The sequence below is a fragment of the Hyperolius riggenbachi genome, chromosome 8, assembly GCF_040937935.1.
Source record: "Hyperolius riggenbachi isolate aHypRig1 chromosome 8, aHypRig1.pri, whole genome shotgun sequence".
Lineage (NCBI taxonomy): Eukaryota > Metazoa > Chordata > Amphibia > Anura > Hyperoliidae > Hyperolius > Hyperolius riggenbachi.
The window spans coordinates 255,138,978-255,162,536 of record NC_090653.1 but is presented as its reverse complement, the minus strand read 5'-3'; the positions used below and the strand labels follow the sequence as shown (position 1 = coordinate 255,162,536).

Genomic DNA, 23,559 nt, shown 5'->3' with positions numbered 1-23,559 from the left:
CAGTAAAGATGGAAAATGCCTGGAAACTGTTTTCTCTTTATTTACTTTATAAAATTCACTGAAATCAAAACGTGGACAGTTCAATACATAAGTAAGTAGACCAAGTATCTACTTATGTATGTGGGTTTTTTTTCCTGGGGTAGTATTGCTGTCCCTGCTGCTGTAGGTATTTCAGTTTTAGTTTAGGGAGTGTAATCCCACTTTACTGACCTACTATCTCTATTTTTCTAGGTCCTGGTTGATTTCCCGCACACCACCAGCAATATTCCGTCTGATTACCTCCTGGAACTCATCCCTCGCATTCGCCCCCGAGCCTTCTCCATCGCCTCCTCACTGCAGGTGAGAGCCCAGGGAATGCTGGGAAATTCCTTGCTCTTCAATTCACATCCTATGCGGGATGAGTTGTGGAGTTATCAAAGTAAACTTCTCTCTTTGCTAAGGCTGGTATCTTTTGACCATTCACTCATTTTATAGCTGAAGTTGGGGGCAATACATTACCTGTACTGGGGCACCACTGTACCTATACTGGAGGCAATACATTAGCTATACTGGACACCACTATACCCATACTGGGGCAATCTTTTACCTATACTGGAGCACCACTATACCCATACTGGGGGCAATAATTGACCAATACTGAGGCACCACTATACCTATACTGGGTTCAATAATTTACCTATACTGGAGCACCACTATACCTATACTGGGGTCAATAATTTACCCATACTGGGGCACCACTATAACTATACTGGGGTCAATAATTTACCTATACTGGAGCACCACTATACCTACACTGGGGTCAATAATTTACCTATACTGGAGCACCACTATACCTATACTGGGGTCAATAATTTACCTATACTGTAGCACCACTATACCTATACTGGGGTCAATAATTTACCTATACTGGAGCACCACTATACCTACACTGGGGTCAATAATTTACCTATACTGGAGCACCACTATACCTATACTGGGGTCAATAATTTACCTATACTGGAGCACCACTATACCTATACTGGGGTCAATAATTTACCTATACTGGAGCACCACTATACCTATACTGGGGTCAATAATTTACCTATACTGGAGCACCACTATACCTATACTGGGGTCAATAATTTACCTATACTGTAGCACCACTATACCTATACTGGGGTCAATAATATACCTATACTGGAGCACCACTATACCCACAGTGAGGGTCAATAATTTACCTATACTGGAGCACCACTATACCTATACTGGGGTCAATAATTTACCTATACTGGAGCACCACTATACCTATACTGGGGTCAATAATTTACCTATACTGGAGCACCACTATACCGACAGTGGGGTCAATAATTTAACTATACTGGAGCACCACTATACCTACACTGGGGTCAATAATTTACCTATACTGGAGCACCACTATACCTATACTGGGGTCAATAATTTACCTATACTGGAGCACCACTATACCGACAGTGGGGTCAATAATTTACCTATACTGGAGCACCACTATACCCACAGTGGGGGTCAATAATTTACCTATACTGGAGCACCACTATACCTATACTGGGGTCAATAATTTTCCTATACTGTAGCACCACTATACCTATACTGGGGTCAATAATTTACCTATACTGGAGCACCACTATACCCACAGTGGGGGTCAATAATTTACCTATACTGGAGCACCACTATACCGACAGTGGGGTCAATAATTTACCTATACTGGAGCACCACTATACCTATACTGGGGTCAATAATTTACCTATACTGGAGCACCACTATACCGACAGTGGGGTCAATAATTTACCTATACTGGAGCACCACTATACCTACACTGGGGTCAATAATTTACCTATACTGGAGCACCACTATACCTATACTGGGGCCAATAATTTACCTATACTGGACACCACTAATACCTACACTGGGGTCAATAATTTACCTATACTGGTGCACCACCACACCTATACTAGGGGCAATAATTCACCTATACTGGACACCACTAATACCTATACTGGGGGGCAATAATTTACCTATACTGGACACCTCTAATACCTATACTGGGGTCAATAATTTACCTATACTGGAGCACCACTATACCTACACTGGGGTCAATAATTTACCTATACTGGAGCAACACTATACCTATACTGGGGTCAATAATTTTCCTATACTGGAGCACCACTTTACCTATACTGGGGTCAATAATTTACCTATACTGGAGCACCACTATACCGACAGTGGGGTCAATAATTTACCTATACTGGAGCACCACTATACCTACACTGGGGTCAATAATTTACCTATATTGGAGCACCACTATACCTATACTGGGGCCAATAATTTACCTATACTGGACACCACTAATACCTACACTGGGGTCAATAATTTACCTATACTGGTGCACCACCACACCTATACTAGGGGCAATAATTCACCTATACTGGACACCACTAATACCTATACTGGGGGGCAATAATTTACCTATACTGGACACCTCTAATACCTATACTGGGGTCAATAATTTACCTATACTGGAGCACCACTATACCTACACTGGGGTCAATAATTTACCTATACTGGAGCAACACTATACCTATACTGGGGTCAATAATTTACCTATACTGGAGCACCACTTTACCTATACTGGGGTCAATAATTTACCTATACTGTAGCACCACTATACCTATACTGGGGTCAATAATTTACCTATACTGGAGCACCACTATACCCACTGTGGGGGTCAATAATTTACCTATACTGGAGCACCACTATACCTATACTGGGGTCAATAATTTACCTATACTGGAGCACCACTATACCTATACTGGGGTCAATAATTTACCTATACTGGAGCACCACTATACCGACAGTGGGGTCAATAATTTACCTATACTGGAGCACCACTATACCTACACTGGGGTCAATAATTTACCTATACTGGAGCACCACTATACCTATACTGGGGTCAATAATATACCTATACTGGAGCACCACTATACCGACAGTGGGGTCAATAATTTACCTATACTGGAGCACCACTATACCTATACTGGGGTCAATAATTTACCTATACTGGAGCACCACTATACCGACAGTGGGGTCAATAATTTACCTATACTGGAGCACCACTATACCTACACTGGGGTCAATAATTTACCTATACTGGAGCACCACTATACCTATACTGGGGTCAATAATTTACCTATACTGGACACCACTAATACCTATACTGGGGTCAATAATTTACCTATACTGGTGCACCACCACACCTATACTAGGGGCAATAATTCACCTATACTGGACACCACTAATACCTATACTGGGGGGCAATAATTTACCTATACTGGACACCTCTAATACCTATACTGGAGGCAATAATTGACCAACACTGGGGCACCACTATACCTATACTGGGTGCAGCCGCTGGAGAGATACATAAAGAGCACATTGTGCATACTGGCCACAACTGGAGGAAGGAACGGGACCCGGTACCGGAGCTGCAGGCAGCGGAGGACGGCGGCGTGAGAGCGATCTGTGCGCATGGGGCTGCAGGAAGCCCCAGGTTTGTATAAAAAGGAAAGTATCTCTCGTCTCTGGTACACTTTAAACAAAGAAACTAAGCTTTATTACTAGAGAACAATAGCAGCTTATAAGTAGAGTGTATATTGGCATCGCTGAAGGACATACACAGGAAAGGTTATGCATTATTTTGAACAGCGCCATGGTATATGTTGGCTCTTTATAAATCAATAACAATAATATCAGTCACATTGCACATATTGGTACAAGTAGTCCCAGGTTAACGAATGAGATAGGGACTGTAGGTTCGTTCTTAACCTGAATTGGTTCTTAAGTTGGAATATTGTGCCATCTCTGTCCCCTGTGCCTCCAGTGTCCCCCTCTGTGTCACCTCTGCCCTCTGTACCTGCTTATACAATTTTAAAAGCCATTTTTTCTTTGAATTTTTTTAAATCGATTTTCTCAAGTCCAATTTGAAAAAAAAAATTTGGACTTGTACTCATGGAAACACAGAATCCATGCTGTTCGTATCGGCGGGTCGTTCGTAAGTTGGGCGTTTGTGAGTCGGAGGACTACCTGTATATAGGTTCAGAAGTAATACAGATTTGCTGACAATAATAATCAATGTTGGGCATGCTGCACTACAGAATATTTTATAGACTGCTGTAATATAGTTCAAGAATAGATTGAGGCTACTTTACATTTAAATTATGTATAAAGTAAAAAAAAAAAAGCCTGAAAATAAAAATGAGACTCCTTTCTATGTTCCCGGTATTTTATGTGCCATTGCTGCTACTCACACAATTAACTATCTCATAAGTTTATTTTGACTTCAGGTTCACTTTAACACTTCCATGACTTGTGTGGTGAACCAGCTCTGATACCGTTCTGCCAATTTAATGCCGTATTCCTCCGTGTCATGAAGGCTCATCCAGACAGGCTGCAGATCCTGATGGCGGTAGTGAAGTACAAAACCAGACTGCAGGAACCCCGGCGTGGCCTGTGCTCCACGTGGCTCGCCTCTGTCTCTCCCGACCACGGTGAGTTCATCTCAATTACTATTATTATTGCCCGCATTTTTTGTCCTCGAAACACCTAGGTTTCAAGGGCAAAAACCAGGGGAGATATATATATATATATATATATATATATATATATATTAAATCTGGTGCATCCATGGTGACGGGGCATCTTGTGGATTATGCCCCCTTTGTACCTCTTGTGTCTCTGTGTCCTTCTCTGTCCCCCTTGTGTCCTCCTGTGTCCCCATGTGTCCTCCTCTATGCCCCTCTGTGTCTCCCTTGTGTCCCCCTGTGTACTCCTCTGTCCTCCTTGTGTCCTTTTCTATGCCCCTGTGTGTCCTCCATTTGTCCCCCTGTGTCCTCCTCTGCATGGGCACAGTACAGGGAGTCCCCGACATTGCAGCGGGTTGGAGGTTAATATTGGCAGGCGTTCACAAGTCAGGAACTCCCTGCATTTGGAATATAAGACACAGTGACTTTTTTCCCCACTTTTGGTGGAGAAAAAGTGAGTCTTATAGTCCAAAAGTGTCTATTATCTGTATAATTAGGCAAACTACTAGACAATGGGATATGAGAGGTGGGGACCCTCGTTGCATTGCAGGCTGGAATAGGGAGGCATTTGGAAAAGGCTGCAGTGATCTATAAAGGAACCGGATGTGACAAAGTTCTGTAAGTGAGAGTTAATCGCACACCTAAAGCAAGAGGAATATGGATGCTGCTGTATGTATTTTGTTTTAAACAATGCAGATTGCCTGGTTGTCCTGCTGATCCTCTGCCTATCTTGCTTGTTGCCATTGCCCTGAACAAGCATGCAGATCAGATGTTTCTGACTGATTAGCTGGATTAGCTGCATTCTTGTTTCAGGTGTGTGCTTCAGACACTGCTGCAGCCAAAGAGTTTAGCAGGACTGCAAAGCAACTATTGCTTAAAAGGAAGGAAATGTAGCAGCCTCCATATTCCTCTCACTTCAGGTGTCCTTTAAGCCTTTAGCAGCTTCCATAGAGTTATGTTGTTTGAGATGCGCTGCTTTTGACCTCAGTTGGCAGAACTTGTTGTGCTGTAAATTCTTGCAATGCTTTGACCTCTCTCTACTTGCAGAAAATATAGAAGCTGAAAGCAGAAGTCCTCTGTTATAGTCCCTGGTTCGAGTCCCAGGCAGGGCAATATCTGCACAGAGTTTGTATGTTCCCCTATATCTGCATGGGTTTCCTCCGAGCACTCTGGTTTCCTCCCACATCCCAAAAACCTACAGATAACTTAATTGGCTTAGCCCTAAATTGGCCCTAGACTATGATACATGCACCTCACAATACATACACAGACATATGACTATGGTAGGGATTAGATTGTGAGCCCCTCTAAGGGACAATTAAGCGACAAGACAGTATACTTTGTACAGCACTGCGGAAGATGTCGGTGCTACATAAATACTAAATAATGATAATAATAATTGTCACTTCCTTTCCCAGCTGGTCTTATTTTACTGTAGTTTAATTTTTCATCCATCACTGCAGAGAATAGAATTGCATGAAGAGTGCTGCAGAATTCAGGGTGGCCTGGAGTTTGTATACATTTATGCTTCCCTGCAGTGATTTCTGGTGAAGAGGACCAGTCACCCTGATCACTGGACACATTGGTATGTGTGCAGTACTACACAGGGCTGTGGAGTCGGAGTTGAGGAGTCGGAGCAGTTTTGGGTACCCGGAGTCGGAGTTGATGGATTCATAAACTGAGGAGTCGGAAGATTTTTGTACCAAATCCAGAGCCCTGGTAAGTATAAGACTGAGGAGTCTGAGCCATTTTGGGTACCTGGTATTCAGAGTTGGTGGTTTCATAAACTGTCGGAGTTGGATGATTTTTGTACCGACTCCACAGCCCTGGTACTACGGCTGATTTCAGAGATAGATGGTGATGGTCAATGAGCTTCTAATAATTCTAAAAACAACGAATCCTATGTTAAATATAGGATCCGTTCAGTCGTACTGATTTGTCCATTTCATTGTGCCCGTTGTAAAGACGGAACGCAAAGTCAGACGTGTTCTAATAGCAATGCTGTTATGGCATCTCTGATTAAACAGACAGATCTGAACAGAGTTTAATGCAGTGGACGATAACAGCATATGTAATATATAATAGCAAATATATCGGCGCCAAGGAACAATGGAACCGCCGCTGAGAAGAACAATGTCCAAAAGTTCAGAAGTTATGCATACATCAAAAGTCAGCGCAGGTTTAGAAAGTCATTGTATGTAGGGAATGATAAATTCTTCACCACAATACATCAAATGCTCAGAGGTAGGTATCCGCCAAACATCAAAACAAGAAAAGGCTTACCAGCTCCTAACAACCCACATTATAAGGTTGTAAAATGGCTCAGGTCACAGATAACGTCCAGGGAACATCAGACGTCGTGAAGATCCAGTGGACATCCGTATGGAGGTAAAGTTTCAGGAATTTATATAGGAAAACAAAAACGGCAATATCTAAGCGTAACCCGTTTATTTAGATAACAATTCTTTAAAAGGCAGTAGATATAAAAACAATAACTCACATACGGGGCCCATAAACTGGGAACCCCGGAAGATTAGCGCACATGTAATGGTCCATCGTAGATCAATAGACAATGGTGCCTCCTGTTACCTCCCCTGGGAAGGTAACAGGCGGCACCATTGTCTATTATGCTTACGGGTTACACTTAGATATTGTCGTTTTTGATTACCTATATAAATTCCTGAAACTTTACCTCCATACGGATGTCCACTGGATCTTCACGACGTCTGATGTTCCCTGGACGTTATCTGTGACCTGAGCCATTTTACAACCTTATAATTATTATTTAGTATTTATATAGCGCCAACATCTTACGCAGCGCTGTACAGTATATATATTGTCTTGTCACTAACTGTCCCTCAAAGGAGCTCACAATCTAGTCCCTACCATTGCCATATGTCTATGTATATATCATGTATGTATTGTAGTCTAGGGCAAATTTTAGGGGGGAGCCAATTAACTTATCAGTATGTTTTTGGGGTGTGGGAGGAAACCGGAGTGCCCGGAGAAAACCCACACAGACACGGGGAGAACATACAAACTTCTTGCAGATAGTGCCCTGGCTGGGATTTGAACCGGGGACCCAGCGCTGCAAGGCAAGAGCGCTAACCACTACGCCACCGTGCTGCCCGTTGGGTTGTTGGGAGCTGGTAAGCCTTTTCTTGTTTTGATGTTTGGCAGATACCTACCTCTGAGCATTTCATATATTGTGGTGAAGAATTTATCATTCCCTACATACAATGATAACAGCATATGTGCTGTTCCCTTTCACAGAACACACCCATCATAGCATTGATCCAGCCTAATGAATGACTGAGTACCTGATAGTATTATTAATAATTGGGCTGTCAGGTAATTCATTATACATTATTATTATTACTTGATTTTTTTTTTTTTACATCCAAATTTTGGGTGTAAATTAGTAGGGGTCAGCATGTCGGCGGGTGATATACCAAGAGCCGGGCCCCCCATACAGAGCACATGTTAGAGTGTGCTGTAGAACGCATATCAACCTGTCCTCACTACACCTTTCTTCTACTCTTCTCCCCGGGAACTTCTGAACTGGCCACAAGAGTTTCAGGCTCACTGTGGTCACATGACAGTGAGCTTGGACCGCTATTGGCCATTTCAGAGGCTGCTGTGGGGATCGGAACTGCAGTGAGGAGAGATAGAAATGCTTCCATGGCACACTCCAAGGCACGCTCTGCGTTGGATGCTCCGGTGCCACACTGGGGGGTTGGCTAAATGGCGGAAGCTTTCACCCTACTTTTTAGGCCAATAGTGTGTGCCGGTAAGGGGGGGGGGGGGACTTATAAGTGGGGCGGCTTACGTGCAGGGATATAGGGTAGCTATAGGGTAGCCTATACAGCAAAACGTTTAATCAGGGTCAAACTCATCTGTAGTAGATAAATGTAGTACATGCAGTATAGTTGCATTCATATGTTTTACTCTGAATCACAGAACGGTCATCTTTCTGTTCACTTATGCTCAGCTCTGTTTTTCCTGCGCAGGTGTACGGATCCCCATGTGGGTCAAAAAAGGAAGTCTGAAGTTCCCCTCTGAGGCGGACACCCCGATGATAATGGTTGGGCCAGGAACTGGTGTAGCCCCATTCCACGCCGCCATACAGGAGAGGGCAGCGCTCAATAAGACAGGTGTGTTGTGAGAGATTCTACTCTCTGATGATAAGGGATGAGCAATAACATTACCTTACCTGCACATTGACCCATGGAGGGGGATTAATCTAGCCAATCAGAGCTTCTAGTTGCCGATTATTCTGCTGCCGCCTCCTCGTTCCCCTATACAGTTCCCTGGTGTCTGGTGGTCACCTCCCCTATAGAGTTCCCTGGTGTCTGGTGGTCCCCTCCCTATACAGTTACCTGGTGGTCACCTCCCCTATACAGTTCCCTGGTATCTGGTGGTCCCCTCCCCTATACAGTTCCCTGATGTCTATTGGACCTCTCTCCTTCCCCTATACAATTTACTGGTGTCTAGTAGTTTCTCTTCCACCCGTATACAGTTCTCTGGCCATGCAGTCACATCAGCATCCATGACAGCCTGCAGTCGGCCGTGCAGAGCTACGCCCATTTGAGGTCTGTCCCTCTCACGGCAACTTCCTATTGGCTCGTGCTTCACCTTTTGCGCCATCCATCCTTCCCTCCTCATAGTTTCAATGCTTAGCCATATAGGCTAAGCGCTTATGTGCTTGCAGCCCAAACATAATGCAAAGTGGAGCCACCAGTTGCGGGCCAGAGTTTGATATGTAGAGCAAGAAATTTCTTAAAAGTAGGAATCTGTGATCCTCTTGTCTTGGTTGATGATCTGTACCACAGCTCAATCTGCTGGGAGAGAAAAGTAAGTGCGTGTCTTTATGTTATACAGGCAGCTGCTTGGTATTTGGCTGCAGAGGAAAGAACAGAGACTTCTATTTCAGGGAGGAGTGGGAGGAGCTGGAGAAGAGAGGGCTTCTGACTCTATTTACAGCATTCAGCCGTGACCAGGTCAGTATAACTCCACACTGTGTATCTGTGTCATTGGGCTTGATTCACAAAGCCATGCAAACTGTTTAGCACAGGTGTGCTAATCAGTTAGCACGTGAAGTGCTGTTCGCGGACTTTTGCGCACGCAAAGTGCCGCGATTCGCGCGATCGCAGACTTTTGCGCGCGCAAAAGTCCACGATCGCAGCACTTTGCGCGCGCAAAAGTCCGCGAACACCACTTCACGTGCTAACTGATTAGCACACCCGTGCTAAACAGTTTGCACGGCTTTGTGAATCAAGCCCATGGACTGCAGTGTGTGTGTGTGTGTATATATATATATATATATATATATATATATACACACACACACACACACACACAAATAACATGTATGTCGTGCTTTTCTCCTGGCAGACTCAAAGGGACTAGATAGATAGATACAGTGGGTTGCAAAAGTATTCAGCCCCCTTAAAGTTTTTCACATTTTGTCATATTACTGCCACAAACCTGGATCAATTTTATTGGAATTCCACATGAAAGACCAACACAAAGTGGTGTACATGTGAGAAGTGGAACGAAAATCATACATGATTCCAAACATTTTTTACAAACAAATAACTGCAAAGTGGTGTGTGCATAATTATTCGGCAACCTTTGATCTGAGTGCAGTCAGTTGCCTATAGACGTTGCCTGATGAGTGCTAATGACTAAATAGAGTGCACCTGTGTGTAATCTAATTTCAGTACAAATACAGCTGCTCTGTGAGGGCCTCAGAGGTTGTCTAAGAGAATATTGGGAGCAACAACACCGTGAAGTCCAAAGAACACACAAGACAGGTCAGGGATCAAGTTATTGAGAAATTTAAAGCAGGCTTAGGCTACAAAAAGATTTCCAAAGCCTTGAACATCCCACGGAGCGCTGTTCAAGCGATCATTCAGAAATGGAAGGAGTATGGCACAACTGTAAACCTACCAAGACAAGGCCATCTACCTAAACTCACAGGCCGAACAAGGAGAGCGCTGATCAGAAATGCAGTCAAGAGGCCCATGGTGACTCTGGACGAGCTGCAGAGATCTACAGCTCAGGTGGGAGACTTTGTCCATAGGACAACTATTAGTCATGCACTGTACAAAGTTGGCCTTTATGGAAGAGTGGCAAGAAGAAAGGCATTGTTAACAGAAAGCATAAGAAGTCCCGTTTGCAGTTTGCCACAAGCCATGTGGGGGACACAGCAACCATGTGGAAGAAGGTGCTCTAATCAGATGAGACCAAAATGGAACTTTTTGGCCAAAATGCAAAACGCTATGTGTGGCGGAAAACTAACACTGCACATCACTCTGAACACACCATCCCCACTGTCAAATATGGTGGTGGTGGCAGCATCATGCTCGGGGGGTGCATCTCTTCAGCAGGGACAGGGAAGCTGGTCAGAGTTGATGGGAAGATGGATGGAGCCAAAAAGAGGGCAAACTTGGAAGAAAACCTCTTGGAGACTGTAAAAGACTTGAGACTGGGGCGGAGGTTCACCTTCCAGCAGGACAACGACCCTAAACATAAAGCCAGGGCAACAATGGAATGGTTTAAAACAAAACATATCTACTGTATGTGTTAGAATGGCCCAGTCAAAGTCCAGATCTAAATCCAATCGAGAATCTGTGGCAAGATCTGAAAACTGCTGTTCACAAACGCTGTCCATCTAATCTGACTGAGGTGGAGCTGTTTTTGCAAAGGAGAATGGGCAAGAATTTCAGTCTCTAGATGTGCAAAGCTGATAGAGACATACCCTAAAAGACTGGCAGCTGTAATTGCAGCAAAAGGTGGTTCTAAAAAGTATTGACTCAGGGGGCAGAATAATTACGCACACCCCACTTTGCAGTTATTTATTTGTAAAAAATGTTTGGAATGATGTATGATTTTCGATCCACTTCTCACGTGTACACCACTTTGTATTGGTCTTTCACGTGAAATTCCAATAAAATGGATGCATGTTTGTGGCAGTAATGTGACAAAATGTGGAAAACTTCAAGGGGGCCGAATACTTTTGCAACCCACTGTAGATATGTGTGCGTGCATTTCTGATTGTGAAATTGGGAAAATTACCGTAAGGGCTCAGCCACACTATAAGCACTTTTCCCATTTATTTTCATTAAAATCGCAGTAAAAACCGCTGTGATTTTACGGGTACGCAATTGCGGCAAATTTTTACGCAATTTTAAAGAGACTCTGAAGCCTAGGAAAAAACAGGTTTTTACTTTAAAAACCTGTTTAAAATAGTTGCCCTACCTGAAACGTCGCATCCCTGCAGCTAAAAACTCCATAAATCACCTCAAACTCCCTGGGGCACATTGCGGGGCTCCTTCCTGGTAGAGGCAGAGCTTTGGGCTGGAGCTCCGCCTCTACTCCCATCTGTCAACGCTGATCGCTGCCTCCACCCACCCCTCTCAGTTATCCTTCACTGAGAGGGGCGAGGAGAGGCGGAAATACGTGCGGATTGACGCGCATGGAGGCAGAGCTGCAGCTCAAAGCTCTGCCTCCCCGGGCACTGCGGGCAGCAAAACCAGGAAAGTCGTGGATTTTTTTCCCAGGGAGTTTGGGGTGATTTTCAGCCGTGAGGATGCGGCGTTTTAGGTTTTTAAAGTAAAAAACAGCTTTTTTTTATTAGGCTTCAGAGTCTCTTTAATGAAAGTGAAAGGGAGCAATATTTAAATAGCGCTAAGAAAGTGCTAATCAATCACAAAGCACTCAGAAAAGCGCTTACTTAGGCATTCACATTTCGGCAAAACGCTCAAACACTAGCACTTTTGAAAGCGCTAGTGTAATAAAACCCTATGGCCCCGTTCCGACTTGGGCGATTTGCGCTAATCGCTGCAAATCGCAAAACACAAACGAGTAGCCTGCACCATTTTCAGGCCATTTCCCGGCGATCGCATTTCAGTGCTATAGAAGCGCTAAACTCAATCGCGGAGACATCGCTGCACTGTTCACTAATTTTTCCGCGTGAAATCACGGAAAAATAACTTTTGAAAAAAAAAAATGTCCTGGCGTTTTGCGCTTCTAAGTGTAAATGGGGCCTTATAGTGTGGCTGAGCCCTAAAGGTGACTATCCTGAATTAAAGTGGACACAAAAAGAGGGTAGCAGCGCACTGGCAGACAAGCAGCACAGGTGTACTCAGGGCCAGTCCTCAAGCCCCTAAGTGGATAGATAGTACAAAAACTGGAGCACCCGGCGCTCAAGGTTATAATCACAATGTGATAAATCGCAGTGGAATAAATCCTGAAAGGATAACTCTTCTCAAACAACCATGGACACCAGCCACAAGGTTCTATCCCGTATGGGAATAAATGCCGGTTCCTTCGTGTCTAGTTAAACAGTACCTCTCTGAAGTATGCTGGCACTGTACCCCAGGTGTGGGAGACCCTCCTAGCCTCACTCCGATCAATCGCGGGGCCTGGGGAAATCCCTCGGATGCAGCGCGGATCAAAACTCGCGCAGAGATGATGAGAGCGTCTTCCTCTCCGTCCGTCGGATGTGACGTCACCCGCTGCGTTCCACTGACTGCTCAGGCTACTGTCGGCTGTTTCCTGAGTACGGACACCAGCCACAAGGTTCTATCCCGTATGGGAATAAATGCCGGTTCCTTCGTGTCTAGTTAAACAGTACCTCTCTGAAGTATGCTGGCACTGTACCCCAGGTGTGGGAGACCCTCCTAGCCTCACTCCGATCAATCGCGGGGCCTGGGGAAATCCCTCGGATGCAGCGCGGATCAAAACTCGCGCAGAGATGATGAGAGCGTCTTCCTCTCCATCCGTCGGATGTGACGTCACCCGCTGCGTTCCACTGACTGCTCAGGCTACTGTCGGCTGTTTCCTGAGTACGGACTAGACACGAAGGAACCGGCATTTATTCCCATACGGGATAGAACCTTGTGGCTGGTGTCCATGGTTGTTTGAGAAGAGTTATCCTTTCAGGATTTATTCCACTGCGATTTATCACATTGTGATTATAACCTTGAGCGCCGGGTGCTCCAGTTTTTGTACTATCTATCCTGAATTAAAGGGATGCTTTTAAAGTGGCACTGGATATGCTTTTAAGCATACCCACGTCTATTTAGGGATTAGTATAGACTCACCGGCCCCTCCAGTATTCTGTAGCCATCCCAGTATGCTCGCTCTCCATTGCATTGAAAGGACGACTCCTAAGGAAAGTCGGGCTGTGACTCGGACAGTGACGTCAGCACGTCCCTTACATGCACAATCTCTGTCTCTTCTAATATCTTCCTCCCCTCTGCTGCGCATCATAGTTCCGTGTACAGAACTATGACGCTCGCTGCTGAATTTAGCCTGTCTAATCCCCCCCTCATCTGTGAATAATCACAAGTTGTAATTTGATCCCTCAGCTATGTCAGCTCATTAATCTCCTTTGCTGTGGATGGGGAGTTTTCTGAGATGACACAGCTGAGATCAAATTGAAACTAGTGATTAGCCACAGATGAGGGGGAATTAGACGGGCTAAACTCTCTAAATACATACAGGGTGCATTTCTCTCTGTTTTCCTTCTGTCCTGTGCAAGAGTTCAGGTCCAGTTTAACACTTCAGCAGATGATACAGGGTAAGCAGCCATTAATTCTCTTAATGCTTATTTCTGTTATTGACTGGCGCGTTTCTTGTTGTACAGGAGGACAAGATTTACGTCCAGCATCGGATTAAGGAAAACGCAGCCTATCTGTGGGACCTGATTAATACAAGACGAGCCTTCTTCTTCCTCGCCGGGTAATGCATATTTATCCACATTCAGTTGTAGAGCCCAGATCCCACACCAATGTTTGCCTGTAGCTGTTTTATATGTTTGTTACTGCAGCCAAAGAGATCAGCTGGGCTGCCCGGCAACTGGTACTGTTTAGAGCAGGCATGGGCAAACGTGGCCCTCCAGCTGTTACGAAACTACAAGTACCACAATGCATTTGCCTTTATGAGTCATGACGGTGGCTGTCAGACTCCTGCAATGCATTGTGGGACTTGTAGTTCTTTAGCAGCTGGAGGGCCACGTTTGCCCATGCCTGGTTTAGAGGGAACAGAAATAATGCAGCCTCTATGTTTTTCTCACTTTAGTTGTCTTTTAAAGCAAAGTTATCCTTTAAAGCAACCCCGAAGGGAATATGGAGGCTGCCATATTTACTTCCACTCAACAATGCACATTGCCTGGCTAACCTGCTGATCCTCTGCCTCTAACACGTTTAGCCATAGACCCTGAACAAGCATGCAGCAGATCAGGTGTTTCTGACTGAAGTTTGACTGGATTACCCGCATGCTTGTTTCAGGTGTGTGATTCAGACACTGTTGCAGCCAAAGAGATCAGCAGGGCTGCCAGGTAACTGGTATTGTTTTAAAAGGAAATAAATATGGCACCCTCCATATCCCTCTTAATTTAGGTGTACTTTAGGAAACATGAACAGTGTTCCCTACATGGTTTGTGCCACTAGTTATTGTATATATCATTACTAAGACCCGCGGGATCCCTGGTCCGATCCTCCAATGTTTACAGTCTAGCAGCACACTACTGCACATGCGTAGTCTCGATCATATCTTTGTCTCCCATCGAGAACAGCACTGCAAGGGATGTGCGTAAAAGCTTCTGTAAGTCAATTTAAAGGGAACCTAAACTGAGAAGGATATGGATTTTTCCTTTTAAAATAATACCAGTTGCCTGACTCTCCTGCTGATCCTGTGTCTCTAATACTTTTAGCCACAGCCCCTGAACAAGCATGCAGATCAGGTGCTCTGACTGAAGTCAGACTGGATTAGCTGAATGCTTGTTTCAGGTATGTGATTCAGCCACTTCTGCAGCCACAGAGATCAGCAGGACTGCCAGGCAACTGGTATTGTTTAAAAGGAAATATCCATATCCCTCTCCATTAAAGGGAACCTAAACTGAGAGGAATATAGATGTTTCCTTTTAAAAAATACCAGTTGCCTGGTAGCCCTGCTGATCTCTTTGGCTGCAGTAGAGGCTGAGTCACAAACCTGAAAACAAGCATGCAGCTAATCCAGTCTGACTTGAGTCAGAGCACCTGATCTGTAATGCTTGTTCAGGGGCTGTGGCTGAAAGTATTAGAGACACAGAATCAGCAGGAGAGTCAAGCAACTGGTGACGTCCCGACGTCCATGATTCCCTGTGACGTCATGACGTCGGTGACGTCATCCCGCCCCGTCGCCATGGCGACCAGGGAAGCCCTGCAGGAAATCCCGTGGATTTCCTGCATACTCTGATCGCCGAAGGCGATCGGAGTGGGTGGGGGGATGCCGCCGCCCAGCGGCTATCATGTAGCGAGCCCTGGGCTCGCTACATGATTTAAAAAAAAAAAAAAATTAAAAAAAGTACATTGTAACCACACACCTTGATGAAGGGGACCCTGCGAGGCCCCCAAAACAAGTTTCGGTACTATTGTGGATATAATGGCTCAATAAAAGAGCGTGCTTTGCTTGGAACATGGAGTGCTGGTATACTTGTATGTATTGGCGTGGAGAGACTGTGTGTGGGGCTTAGGCATGGAACACACGTGACTGTTTTCGTGCGCATTTTCTGCACAGAAAAACGGAGAACTCATGTTAATCAATGGGCTAGTTCACACTTAACGTGGTTTTCACACGCAGAAAAAAAACCTGACATTCTGCATCATGATTCTGCACATTTTGTCAGTTTTTGTATCAATTACATTAGCTGCCGTGTAAAAACGCACGCGTTTTCCTGCATAGAGTCACACTTGGGGCTGGAGTGATTTCAAAGTCATATATGCATATGATAGCACTCTTACATTTGAACAAACCCAGAAGTATGGGAGGTGGAGCTTCATGTGAACCTTTCATTAGAAGATTGGCGTAAAATAGGCGACAACATGATGTCGGTCACTAAAACCCCAATGATCAGAGATACAAAAATTAAACTTTCTATAAGGTGGTATAGAACCCCTTTAAAATTGCATAGAATTTTTCCTTCAATCTCCCCAATGTGCTTTCGTGGACGTAACCTAGAAGGCTCTTTTCTTTATTTGTTCTGGGAATGCCCAATTATGAGCTCCATTTGGGACAAATTTAAAAGTGATTTATCTCGAATTTCCTCAGTTTTAATTAATCTGGAACCACAACATGTATTGCTATTTAAACATAATGAAAGTATTCCCAAGAAATGGAGAAGAATTTTATGGGCAGTAGCTAGAAACTGGAAAACGTCCCTCATTCCTATTGCACAGATACTTCAGAGAGTTGAGGAGATACGCCTTATGGATTACCTATATTATACCTTATATGACTCTATACCAATTTACCTGTTTAACTGGGAGCTCTGGTCTCAAACAATATTTTTCAACAACTAAAAAAAGTGTTTTGACTTGGGAGAAACTTATTGTATCATTTAAAAGAGATGCTTACAAATGCATAGGAGAGGATCTTTGTTTACTGATGTTGTTGTTGGTTCACTTCACAGTTTGCATGTCTCGTGTTCTTTATAGATTAAGGATATACCTTATGGTCAACTTGTACATTTTATATATGCCTTACTCTTTGGCATGGACCATGTTTGGTTATTACACTGTTGTAACTTTTCTTGATGACTTTTCATTTGACAATAAAATGTAGTGAAAGAAACACACTTGGGGCTTGATTCACTAAGACAAATAGCATGCCTTATCAGAGATAACACGCCTTATCAAAGTTAGCATGCCTTATCAGAGTAGCATAGTGAGCGCTACGAACTCGCAGGTGCTCAGGGCAGGACGAGTGGAGCTTTTGTCATTGCCAATTAGCAGGCATAAGTTCGCTATACTACCCTGATAAGGCATGTTAATTATGATAAGGCGTGTTATCTCTGATAAGGCATGCTATTTGTCTTAGTGAATCAAGCCCCAAGTGTTTCTTTCACTTAATTTTATTGTCAAATGAAAATATGTCTTATGCTGGGCATACACGGTCAGATTATTCTTATCAATCGAGCCATCAGCGATCCAACCTGTCCGATACCCCGCCGGATCGATACTGCGCTCGATACCGGTGGGGAAAATAATGGGAAGAAACGAGCGGCTGATTAGCAGCGCGGGGACAAGCGGGAATCGATCCGCGCGGGCGAGCCGTGACGTGCTGCTGGTTCGATACCGGCGCAAAAACTAACTGTGTATGCCCAGCATTAGTGAATCAAGTCCATGGTGTGCAGAAAACGTACGCAGAAAAAAGCGTGCAGAAAACTGAAAGACAAGTGTGTCCCCTGCCTAAGTCTGACTGTATGCTGTTGTGTTCCTTGGTATTCCAACAGAGGGCGCCTGGGCTCGTATATTATTCTACTCAGGATGAAATAAAATATTGCTTCCATGCTTGCACCACAGCACTGGGGGTAAAACAAAGAGTGACAGTGCCGTGGTGAAGAAAAGAGGGGAAATGAGTAAAGAAAGAGTGGGCAGGGAAGAGAGAGCGGTGAAGTGATATGAAAAAAAAAAAAAAAACATAGTGAAAGCTGTAGATAGCCAGTGACTGATACAGAGCCACCCTCAAAGATATCATTTTATTTAAAATGGTACAACTTAGTGTAACCGTGAAATACAGTAGAGTCTCTGGGGGGACATTAATCAAGAGTGTCTGAGACAAAACATTGGTAGGTTTTTAGAAATCCATGCAGAACTGTCTCAGGCATCTTAAGAAATCATTACATAGTGCAGATTCCTTCTAAATCTGTTGTATAATAGGGGGAGCTAGGAGGAGTCTCTCAGACAGTGCATTGTGTGAGGGGGAATTGCTGTTGCTGAGGTAACCAATACATGTGCTGTATTGATAGCAGCAGGCTCTGAGGAGGAATTCAGCAGGGGGGAGGAGCACATCACAAATCATGCCTAGCCTGCACTGCTGCACTGCATCTGTAGAACTGCTATCAAGCACTTCTTATTCTGCAGCTGTTTAGGGATGAATTTGCACTTTTCTTAACTGTAGTGCAGCTTTAGAAATTCATGCTAAACTGCCACTATTAACTAGGATTTAGAAGGTTCTTATCATGCAGAACTGTTCTCACTGCTGGTTAGAACAGGTTAAAGCGGAATATAACCCAGCATTTCAACTTTGCCCTAAAACATTATTTACAGCATATTATATGCAACCAGCATTTTTTTTTTTTACTAGACCAGCATTGGAAGGGTTACACATGGAGCTTTAAAGTTCGTGGAGAGAAATGCAGACGCATCCGAAGTTTAGATAGATACATTTAAGTAAACACAATGTAACAAGTGGTGAATGTTACACACTCTCTGGCTGTCCTCCAGCTCCTGCACAGTCAGAGAGTGTGTGTCACATTCCACACTTGTTACATTGTGTTTACTTAAATGTATCTATCTAAACTTCGGATGCGTCTGCATTTCTCTCCACGGAACTTTAAAGCTCTGTGTGTAACCCTTCCAATGCTGGTCTAGTAAAAAAAAATGCTGGTTGCATATAATATGCTGTAAATAATGTTTTAGAGCAAAGTTGAAATGCTGGGTTATATTCCTCTTTAACCACCCTGGCGTTCTATTAAGATCGCCAGGGCGGCTGCGGGAGGGTTTTTTTTAAATAAAAAAAAAACTATTTCATGCAGCCAACTGAAAGTTGGCTGCATGAAAGCCCACTAGAGGGCGCTCCGGAGGCGTTCTTCCGATCGCCTCCGGCGCCCAGAATAAACAAGGAAGGCCGCAATGAGCGGCCTTCCTTGTTTTGCTTAGATCGTCGCCATAGCGACGAGCGGAGTGACGTCATGGACGTCAGCCGACGTCCTGACGTCAGCCGCCTCCGATCCAGCCCTTAGCGCTGGCCGGAACTTTTTTGTTCCGGCTACGCTGGGCTCAGGCGGCTGGGGGGACCCTCTTTCGCCGCTGCTCGCGGCGGATCGCCGCAGAGCGGCGGCGATCGGGCAGCACACGCGGCTGGCAAAGTGCCGGCTGCGTGTGCTGCTCTTTATTTGAACAAAATCGGCCCAGCAGGGCCTGAGCGGCAGCCATCGGCGGTGATGGACGAGCTGAGCTCGTCCATACCGCTAAGATGGTTAAGAAAAAAAATCTGTCAGTAATGCTTTGATAAATCTGGCCCTCTGTTATCCGCAACTCAACTAACCAGCAGTACAAGCAGGCATGTTTGTTGGGCTCTCCTGACCACCGCTTCCCCTGTTCTCTTTCGTCCCCTTCGGTACTGCCTGTTCCCCCCCCCCCCCCCCCCTCAAACTTGCATCCTGGCGAGGTGGTTGCCGCTGACTGCGCAGGCGATGCCCGCCGGTGCACGTCCCTGTTTGCGCACCCACGGAGCAGTCACTACACAGTTGTGATGTCCCTCCATCCCCTAACCGTTTATAATTTAATTTTGCACTCGGGTATCCTTTAAACACTGGGTTCCACGACTCCTCCACTGTTAACCTCCTTGCCGGTTATCCTGAGCTGAGCTCGGGGTAACACGCGCAGGAGGATTGCTCTAGCCCTACTGGGCCGATTTTCATAATTTTTTCCCCACACTTTGCTAGCTGCGTGTGGTACGTACGCGATCGCTGCTGCTACCCGCCGATTCGCCGCTACCCGCCGCGCCGAGCCGCAACCCCCCCCCCCCCCCCCCCCCCAGACCCCTGCGCAGCCTGGCCAATTAGTAAGGCAGCGCTGAGGGGTGGTTTGGGATTCCCGCCCCGTCATCCCGCCCCTTCGCCCAATGGGGGAAGCCCTGCAGGAAATCCCGTTCAACAGGATTTCCTGCTTGCGCAGATCGCCGGCGGCGATCGAAGAAGATAGGGGGATGCCGCTTGTCAGCGGCTATCATGTAGCTAGCGCTAGGCTAGCTACATGGTTTAAAAAAAAAAAAAAAATTAAAAAAGTGCTGCGCTGCCCCCTTGCCGCAATGATTGGAATGGCAAGGGGGTTAATATGCTTTCAGTTACTGTATTTTAACATTTAATACAGAATCCAGAGGCTTCCACAGGAACAGTATTTGAAGATTCACTACAATAACCAATACGATTAGAGGGATATTCTGATTTAGCCTATCCTGATTTCTCCCTTACGTTATTGTATTTCTTTATCCCATAGAAATGCTAAATCGATGCCGGTGCAGGTGACCGATGCCCTGAAAGACGTGTTCCGGAGCGAGGGGGCGATGTCCACCGCTGAGGCAGAACAATATTTCAGCATGATGGAGAAGAGCGGCAGATTTCAGGCAGAGACGTGGTCATAACCCGCCAACTTTTTCCGATGACCTCACTGGTGCAATACTGGAATAATATACCTCATCCAGGTCAGGGGAGACCAGATAGGAAGTGTGCAGGATCAGACCAAGGAAGGAAATGTCTAGCCCCACCCAGCGCTTGTGATTTGAAAACCTCTTGCTAATGTAATGCTATGCGTGTGATCCCACTTGAGGGATGTGATTTTTAAAAGAAGACTACATAGCATCACATAAGAGCTTTACAAATCACAAGTGCTTAGAAAAGTGCTGCTAGTGGGTCCCAGGCTTTACAGACACCCTTATCTTTAAGTGATCTAGTAGTGGGACACAACGTATATAATAGGTGATAAAGTTACATAGTGTGCCTCCATATACCTCTGAAGTCAGTTGTCCTTTAGGCTGGTTTCACACCAGGACGTTGCGTTTTAGGGCACGTTATGGTCGCATAACGTGCCCCTAACACAACGCCTGGTGCTCCCTGCTTTGGACGTCAGAGTGAGCCGCGTTGTGCAGCTCACTCTGGCATCCGTGATGCGCACTCTTGGACGCATGCGGCATCACGTGGTCCCGCTGGCCAATCGCCGCACAGAGCGGCCGTTCCAAGAAGTAAACACTGCACGTCACTGAGTGCAGTGAATATTAATTAGCCATGTGCCTGGCCGCTCTCCCCTCCTCCCCAACATGACTGAGCATGTGCAAACAGTCTAACGCGGCTCAGCCGCGGAGAACGCCCAGCATGCAGCACTTTGCTGCGTTACAATGTAACGCAACGTGGGCAGTGTGAACAGCCCACTTGTGTTACATTGCTGTGCGTTGGGGAGCGTTACAGGCTGCACTAGAGTGCGTCTGTAACGTCCCACTGTGAAACCAGCCTTAAAGGAAACATTGAGACCTAAAAAAAACCTTCAGGCTAGGTTAGGTTCACAGTAGGACGTTGCGTTGTAAAGTTGTAACACAACATAACAACGCAACGTAACAAAAAAGTGATAACACAGATTAACACTGTGTTACCATCACATAAAGTAGGTACAGTAAAGCATAAAGGCAATGAAAAGCATGCTTTCCTGCACCTGGCAACATGTGCATTTAGAGGAGTAACAGCAGTGCGTTACCTCGACGCTACACATTACAATGCAGCGGTAACGTTGCACTGTGAATGCCTCATAGTTTCAATTATAAGACTTTATAACGCACCACCGGTCTTCTGTGAACCTAATTTATTAAACCTCTGACTTCAGGTACCCAAAATTACTCTTCAACTCCAACTCGCACAGCCCCCGCAGAGCTATGATGTGGGTACAAAAATCCAGGTACCCCAAATTACTCAGACTCTTCGACTCTTGACTCGCACAGCCCCCGGCAGGGCTATGGTATAGGTACAAAAATCCAGGTACCCAAAATTACACCGACTCTTCGACTCCAACTCGCACAGCCCCCGCAGGGCTATGGTTTGGGTACAAAAATCCAGGTACCCCAAATTACTCAGACTCTTCGACTCTTGACTCGCACAGCCCCCGGCAGGGCTATGGTATAGGTACAAAAATCCAGGTACCCAAAATTACACCGACTCTTCGACTCCAACTCGCACAGCCCCCGCAGGGCTATGGTTTGGGTACAAAAATCCAGGTACCCCAAATTACACCGACTCTTCGACTCTGACTCGCACAGCCCCCGGCAGGGCTATGGTGTGGGTACAAAAATCCAGGTACCCAAAATTACACCGACTCTTCGACTCTGACTCGCACAGCCCCCCGCAGGGCTATGGTTTGGGTACAAAAATCCAGGTACCCAAAATTACACCGACTCTTCGACTCTGACTCGCACAGCCCCTGCAGGGCTATGGTGTGGGTACAAAAACCCAGGTACCCAAAATTACACCGACTCTTCGACTCCAACTCGCACAGCCCCCGCAGGGCTATGGTGTGGGTACAAAAATCTAGGTACCCAAAATTACTCCGACTCCACAGCCAAGGGGAATACAACAGTGCATGGCCGAAAGAATCCAGCCCACACAACTGCTCTGCCTTTCAGTATCCATTCTTTGTACAGACTGCTTGTCGGAGTTGTACAGCTGCTATGTACACTGAACATGTGCACTGCGACCAAAAAAATAAAATGTGTATAATGTTATTACTAAAGAAATGTTATTAAAGTCAATATTTTAGTATGTTCATTTTTTTTTCTTTTGTACAAAATGTCATTTCTGCGTTTGATCAAATTTCTGGAATCAATCAGAGTGGGTTTTGTATAAATCTTCCCAAAAATGTGTTTTTGGGCTCATATATATCACACCAGGTCACTTGAGCCCAGGAAACGGAGTGTGTAATGGACGCCTGTAATAATTATGGGTAACTGGACACCCAAGCCATCTGCTACAACTAGCAGCCAATTGGGCATTGGGTTAGGAGGTGCGTGCGTGCGTGTGTGTACAGTTGTAGGGGAGGGGGTTAGATTAGATGTACTCTCCTGGGGCTTCTTCCAGCCTCTAGCAGTCTATCAAGGCGCTAGCTGTAGTTCTGCTGCCCTCCAAGGTGCCGCTGTCGCCTCCGAAAGACCCTCGAGCATGGTTGTGGTCACTGGCTGCTGCGCATGCTGTGGCTGGGAGGGTTCTGCAGTTGCGCCTGCGCAGTTCACAGAGACTTAAACTGCACAAGCGCAGAACATTCCCGGCCATGGGAGTGTGATTGCAAGAGGCATGTGGACATGCCTGCGTATACGCAGTACTCCCACCACATCAGAATCCTTTTATTTCGCCAAGCATGACTGATTCATGCCCGGA

The 23,559-nt window shown here is 45.4% G+C and overlaps 1 protein-coding gene across 1 annotated transcript in view; it reads left to right on the top strand.

Moving 5' to 3' along the window:
• NDOR1 (NADPH dependent diflavin oxidoreductase 1) overlaps positions 1-22,953 on the top strand; it is a 47,543-nt gene extending 24,590 nt beyond the window's left edge. The window contains exons 10-15 of the mRNA XM_068248649.1: positions 232-339; positions 4,445-4,559; positions 8,603-8,746; positions 9,474-9,592; positions 14,248-14,342; positions 20,645-22,953. Of these exons, the coding sequence (XP_068104750.1) occupies positions 232-339; positions 4,445-4,559; positions 8,603-8,746; positions 9,474-9,592; positions 14,248-14,342; positions 20,645-20,789 (726 nt within the window). The 3' untranslated portion in view covers positions 20,790-22,953. The remainder of the gene's footprint in view (positions 1-231; positions 340-4,444; positions 4,560-8,602; positions 8,747-9,473; positions 9,593-14,247; positions 14,343-20,644) is intronic.
• The last annotated feature ends 606 nt before the right edge of the window (positions 22,954-23,559 follow it).